Source organism: Onychomys torridus, chromosome 10, assembly GCF_903995425.1.
Source record: "Onychomys torridus chromosome 10, mOncTor1.1, whole genome shotgun sequence".
Classification (NCBI taxonomy): Eukaryota; Metazoa; Chordata; class Mammalia; order Rodentia; family Cricetidae; genus Onychomys; species Onychomys torridus.
This window is the reverse complement of record NC_050452.1, coordinates 88149345-88156576: the sequence shown is the minus strand read 5'-3', so window position 1 is coordinate 88156576 and position 7232 is coordinate 88149345. Positions and strand designations below refer to the sequence as shown.

Sequence of the window (7232 nt, the reverse complement as noted above, 5' to 3'; positions counted from 1 at the left end):
CACACTAATAAATTTATCTGGGGTCAGAGAACAGACAGCCACTAGATACAGAGACAAAAATGGTGGCTAGAAAATGGGTAAGAGCAAGCCACAGCAGAAGCTAGGCAGTGGTGGTAGCACACGCCTTTAATCCCAGCACTTGGGAGGCAGAGCCAGGCGGGTCTCTTGTGAGTTCAAGGCCACATTGGAAACAGCCAGGCACGGTGATACACGCCTTTAATCCCAGGGAGTGGGGGCAGAAAGAGAAAGATTATATAAGGTGTGAAGACCAGAAACTAGAAGCATTTGGCTGGTTCAGCATTTGGCTGGTTAAGCTTTTAGGCTTTGAGCAGCACAGTTCAGCTGAGATTCATTTGGATGAGGACTCAGAAGCTTGCAGTCTGAGAAACAGGATCAGCTGAGGAACTGGCGAGGTGAGGTAGCTGTGGCTGCTTCTGCTTCTCTGATCTTCCAGCATTTGCCCCAATATATTGGTGAAATTATTACACCAATAACTGGCCTCAGGTTTGATTTTATTAATAAGGACATCTAAGATTTCTGCTACAGAGCCCTATGCCAGTTCTCAACAGCGGTGTTCCCTTCTGAAATCTCATGACCGGCACACAGTTCACATTTCTCTTGGCAGGCTGATCTCAACTCTCCTCAGAATAATATATTAAGTTCAGTTTATAGCATTCAAGGCTTCTCTAGCCTGCAGCTCCCAACTCTTGCACATTTCTCCTGCATATCAGTTCCAAAGACCTCTAATCCATATGGTCAGGCTTATCACAGCCACACTGTTACTACTCAGTACCAATTTTTCTCTGTTACTTTTTGGGAAAACAAACAAACCCGGTTTCTTTGGTTCACCACAGTTTGGAGACACGGTCCCTCATGTCAGGGACAGCCTGGTGTCAGAAGCCTAAGTCACACTGCATCTGCATTAGGGAAGCAGAGAGCTGTGGATGCTGGTGCTCAGCTTGCTTTCTTCTCTTCACTAGGTCTAGGATTCCAACCCATGAGATGATGCTGCCCACATTAGGAACTCCCTCAGAAACCTGCCTAGCCATCTGTCTCCCAGGGGAATCTAGGCCCTGTCAAGATGACAGCATTAAGAGTCACAGCCATTTAGAAAGGAAGCTGGGTCATGGATTGGGGGGTACAGTCCATAATGGTGGGGTGTTGGAGCAGTCATAGTGTTGTTCACTAAAACAGCTATCCTAAGTGACACATAAGCACACACACACAGATATATGTGGATATATCCTTGTTTCATGGACCCACACCAAATAAATAAATGTAACTGTAAAAAATCTTTAGGTGTGCTACTTTGTAAAATGAAAACAGAACTCTTCATAAGCCTATGAAAATTAAATGAGACAATGCATGTTTAAAAATAGTCATTGTACTCTGTAATCCAACCACTAGGGGGAAGTAGAGGCTCATAATCCTAATGCTACGGTTGCACTGCTCCCCCACCCCCATCCCCCAGCAGCAGAATTTAGGAATTTGTAAGAGCTGTAATTTCCCCAGTTTCCACACCCCCAAAACTACTTAATCGGCATCTTTTGAGGGGAGGCGCTTAGTAACCTACTTTCCTGAGTCCTCCAGGTTATTCTCATGCACTCTGAAGCTAGGAACCACAGCACATACCTGTGTTAGTCATTAGTTTGCTGCCTTGGCAGAAAGATGAGCAAAAAAACAATTAGTAACAGGGGGCTGGAGAGATGGCTCAACAGTTAAGAGCTCTGACTGCTCTTCCAGAGGACCTGGGTTCAATTCCCAGCATCCACATGACAGTTCACAACTGTCTGTAACTCCAGTTCCAGGGCTTCTGACACCCTCATACAGATATACATGCAAGCAACAGTAACAGCTGTAATTTACTGACTATTGCTAATTACTATTACAGCTACACTAAATGACATGTAAACACAGGTACATATAGAAGATGTATCATCATTCTCATAAAAGTCTATGGGATAGTTATTTGAATTCCATTTTTAAAAGAAGAAATGATCTTTTTTTTTTTTTAGATTTATTTATTTATTATGTACACAGAAGAGGGCGCCAGATCTCATTACAGATGGTTGTGAGTCACCATGTGGGTGCTGGGAATTGAACTCAGGACCTCTGGAAGAGCAGTCAGTGCTCTTAACCTCTGAGCCATCTCTCCAGCCCCCCCCCCCCCAAGAAATGATCTTAAATCGAATTACCTTGCCTGATGCTAATTCAACCACTTAAGAGTTTGTATTTCAACTTGGGCCATTAAAGTTACCTACTAGACTAATATACACAGCTACCATACAGCCAAGACCTAGAAAGTTCACTCCACTGTTCCCAGGTCAGAAGTACCTTACATGTTTGGCTTCTGAATCAGCAGTTACTTTCCATAGTGCCCTTAGATAAATACATCAATTGGCCATGGTTTCCTGCCGTAAGGGTTCTTTGCGTGTGACCAGTCATTATTCTGAAATAGCCCTACCATTTATGTGAGCACTTTCTACTTGAGCTACAGAGCTGGATAAAGTTTTTGGGTTTTAGTTTTGTTTTGTCTTTTTGAGGGGGCAAAATTTGCTTTCTTCTGTTTGCAATGCTGAACATCAAACTTGAAGCCTTAGACATGATATGCAAGCACTGAGTACACCTCCTGCTTCCATACATTGGATGCTACATGCTATGGGCCTGGCCTTTGTACTTAATTTTAAATGTGAAATGACAAAGACTTCTCAAATAAGTACTCATATAAACTTAGTGATGAATGCACCATTACATCATGCTTACAAACCGTTCGCCAATAATAAGTTATATTTAATTTACACATAAGAAGATTAAACACAAGCAAAAATTTTTCCAATAAATTATTTCACACGGGTATGTATGCTTATGAATCTATTTAATTGTTCAAACTGTGCTAGAGAATACATATTTAGGAATACAAATTTCATTAGATTCAGCTGCAACACAGAAGACTCCTCCAAGAATTTCAGACAATAATCTGATTGTCAAAAAATTTATCAAAAAAAAATCAAGTGCCAAGTCTGTGTTATATAAAAATCTGTTTTTTCATTTGTGCATCAAATCATATCACTTTCAGCGAAGTGGTTTTGTAAACAGTTCCAAAATGTGTCCTTTACAGCTCCCGGTAAAGACATAATTGCCCTATGTTTACGTGTGTTTCTCTACACAGTGAGACATAAGAGAGAGGATAGTACAGAATGTGCAGAAGTTCCAGCTCTCCGTGGCAAAGTAAGAAAGAAAAAGGATTTAATTACGTCTCTTGACTTTCGCTCTTGGAATTTTACTTTCTCCCCTTGTTCACATTTTTAAACAATAGAAAATGAACTCTTGAAAACACCTGCTCAGGAAAGCATGAGGATTTTTTTTTTTTTTTCCAGAGCTGAGGATTGAACCCAGGGCCTTGTGCTTGCTAGGCAAACACTCTACCACTGAGCTAAATCCCCAAGCCTGAGGATTTAATACTTAGAACCGAGAAGGAATTACATAATAATGACAGCAATGTTGATATTTTAAGGGAATGTTAGTTTTATACCATGGAAAAGGAAAAGAAATCCTGTTCCACTCCATTAGCAGTGGGGATAACTTCTGGGTTCAAATGGAGAGCTCCTAAAGACAGCTGCAGCGTGAGCAATGACTCAAACTAGTCAGGGTAGCAAGAGTCAGGGGTGAGAGCTGAGGCTACCATTTTAGTCTCACCGCGGTACATAAGTGGCACCAGAGCTGTGTAGCACTTGTTTCTGTTGTACATGTAGCAGGTCTCGGGGACAGCACTGTCTTCGTTGCAGATAGTGCTCTGGCTGGCAGTAACAACCTGGTTATCCAGCTCCACTTCCACAGGATCGCATTTCTTACAGCTAGAAAAAAACAGGTATTAGAAACCCCCCAGTAAATAGTATCTCAATATACAAGTCACTATAAATGCTTATCTGACGTCTTATAGTTCTTGTAGCTCTAACCTAAAATAATTGATGAGTCTTTCCAGACCTAATCATCGGCAAAACAAAGAACACTTTATAAAATTCTTTAATCGTCCCTGTATAAGCAATATAATTAATGATGTGATGATACTATCATCTTATCTACACTATTCAGCAGCTTCCACTGTGTTAGTTTCTCCCTAGCTGTAAGTTTGTTTCAGTGAATTCAGTTTTAGTGACAAGAGGAATATATATTATATATGTGGATATACATGTATTATATATGTGGATCTACATGTACAGACAGATATGTTTACAGCGTTTCTCTATATTGCTCATGCTGGCCTGGAACCATCACTCCTCCTAATCCTGCACCATCCTCTTGAAGGAATTTTTGGGAGGTGTTTTCTGGTTTGTTCTTTTGAGACAGGGTTTCTCTGTGTAGTTCTGCTGTCCTGCAATTTACTCTGTAGACGAGGCTGCCCTTGAACTCGGAGATCTGCCTGGCTCTGCCTCCCGAGTGCCAGGATTAAAGGCATGTGCCACCATGCCCAGTGAGGGACCTTTTTTTTTTTTTAACTGTTTAACATTGGATTCTATCATCTGCAAAGACACACATGCATGCTAAAATCTAAAGCTACTTATTTAAATGTGGAGATAAATCAGTGCCTTCTGTATAAATAACAATAATTTCTTCTTTGGAATAAAGTTATTGCTAATATTTTCCTATGACCAAGTTTTATGAAGTTCTGGTACCTAGTCATTAACAGTGTATTTAAAAGGTCAAACATCTGTCAATGTCTTATATCCCAATGTATTTTCAGAAATATCATTATTAATAAAGTTAATTAAAAGTTAATTAACTTCAACATATGTAAGTATGAAGGAAAATCTTACAGGTCCGACAAATGGTACACAAATTTCGTTCTCAGTGGAGAGGTGGGATCCGAGATATTCTCCCTGTTGTTCAGAGGGACGCTAAAAGGAGAGAGAGAAAACAGTAAAACAATAAATACAAAGATAGTTGTTTCTAGTGGTAATGTCTTGAGGGATTAGTATTTACTACTTAACTTATGACTTCACTCAATTATAAACTATTACTCAGATCTCACAATAATTTGTTATACTTTATCAGTCTCTTAACTATGATCTAGTTGTTTTCCTAATTTATATAGGGCTATATATGGAGTGTAGAAGGTGCTCTTTGTAGAATTAACAGGTGAAGCATATATTATCTATATTTTTAAAGATATATAAATTATAAATTTATTTTTATTCATTTATTTTATATGTATAGGTGTTTTGTTTGCATGCATGTCTGTGTGCACCATATTCTTTTAATACCTCTGGGGGCATGTTTTATTTTTGGTTTTTTGGGGAAGGAGTTTTTTGCCTGGTTTTGTTTGGGGATGGGTTTTATTGTGTTTTCATTGATTCTCTTGTTTTGGAGGGGTTGTTTGGTGTAGTTTTATTGTTTGAGTTTTGAGATGGTATTTCATATAGCTCAGGTTTGTTTCAAACTCACTTTGTAGCAAAGGATGACCTTGAACTCCTGATTCTTCTGCCTCCATCTCCCAAAGGCTGAGACTACTCAAGTGTGTCACCGTTCCCAGTTCAGCATGGACCCCTTCATATGCTTTATATCGTATTCCCAGTACTAACCCTCAACATTAGCTATTCACTAAATAAAGATTTGTTTGAATTAATAAATTTGTCTATGATTTGGTTTATTATAAAAGCTCTTATGATATTAGAAAAGGCTTTTTTTTTTTATTGAGCTGAGGATCGAATCCAGGGCCTTGCACTTGCTGGGCAAGCACTCTACCACTGAGCTAAATTCCCAACCCTAGAAAAAGCTTTTTAATGTTTATTTATTTATTATATGTATATGTTGATGGTGAGTGTGCTCATGCCACAGCACCTGTGTGGAGGTCAGAGGGTAACTTTGGGAGTCAGTCCTCTCCTTCCACCATGCAGTGTCCTGGAGACCAAATCCAAGTTGTCAGCCTTGGCAGCAAACACCTTTAATTCAGTGAGCCACCTCATTAACTTAAAAAAAAAAAAAAAGATTTTAAATGATGGGAATGACAGGGAAATCAACATTTATAAGGGCCTACTGTGCACCAAACACTGTTCTTGTACAAATTTATATTATGTAGTCTAAGCCCCAAATACATACATATTTACACATGATTATCCTTGTTCACAGCTCAGAAATAAGGTTCAAAGTAAGTACATAACTTCCATAAAACCACACCATTACAATAAATAATAGGCTTGGGAATGGTGCCATAATGACACATCAGTGGCAATATCCTTAAAAAAAAAAACCACAGGAAGCATCAATATGCATCAAGCAAAGTGTCATGAAGTAAGTAAATCACCTGATTTCAGCAAATGATACCAGCAAAAGATGAATTCGAAACATCCCGGAAGCCACTTAAACAACTGTCCCCGGGGATTCAAACATGAGTGGCTCTCCACGATGGTTTATGTGCCATGCCGTGGGCTAGCTCCCTTTCATTGCATGTCTGTGAGAATCTACAACTTCCAATGAGTTCTGTGGGCAAAATCTGAGCAAAACTTCTGCCCTAGACTTCTGTAAAATTTCTTCAGCTTGTTAACAAAATTCAACTTCAGTTAAGTCATGATTCAACCTCATTAAAGGTGCTTCACATCAAAAGTGGATTTAAGACACTACATTTAAACCAGGCAACCCCCTTGAAGACCTCTCCCTGCTAAAGGGAGCTGTTTCTGAAATTCCCCTGGGAATCAACGGCTAAATTAAGACACACAGACTGGAGAAGGGTTAGCCAAGCTGAGAGGGCTGACAGAGATAACTCTTGAACAGAGGACCCAGTAGATGTAAAAACAGAAAAGAAAAGATGTAAAAACAGGTAGAAAACACTGTGAGTGTGGGGAAATAAAGACACACTACAGGACTCCTGGGTGGGGGTGTTTGTCTGTTTGTTTGTTTGAACACAAACTAGAATGAACAATCTTCAGAGTTATGCTAAGCTTTGTAGGAGGAAGGCATGTTTGTAACAATATTGATAACAATCCTGGGGACAGCACCAAATGCATTTTATCAGGACAGTGACCTAATGTTAATAGACACATAGTTAAGCAAATAATAATACTGTTTAAATATGTGACAGAAATTATACAATCTTTAAAAAGAATAGATAGTCTCAATTTTTAAACAATAATCCTATGAAGTAGGCTCATTTTCTTCTTCTATTTAAAGGTAAGAAATTTTAAGTTTGGAGTGGACAAATAATTTGATTATACAGTTACAAACTGATGCAGCCAGAC

The 7232-nt window shown here is 39.1% G+C and overlaps 1 protein-coding gene across 2 annotated transcripts in view; it reads right to left on the bottom strand.

Moving 5' to 3' along the window:
- Positions 1-3401: 3401 nt before the first annotated feature.
- The window catches only part of Jchain (joining chain of multimeric IgA and IgM), a 28600-nt gene continuing 24769 nt past the window's right edge, over positions 3402-7232 (bottom strand). For both annotated transcript variants that reach the window (XM_036201351.1, XM_036201352.1), the window contains 2 exons: positions 4815-4895; positions 3402-3854 (listed from right to left, as the gene is read on the bottom strand). In XM_036201351.1, coding sequence (XP_036057244.1) covers positions 3641-3854; positions 4815-4895 — 295 coding nt within the window. In that variant the 3' untranslated portion in view covers positions 3402-3640. The remainder of the gene's footprint in view (positions 3855-4814; positions 4896-7232) is intronic.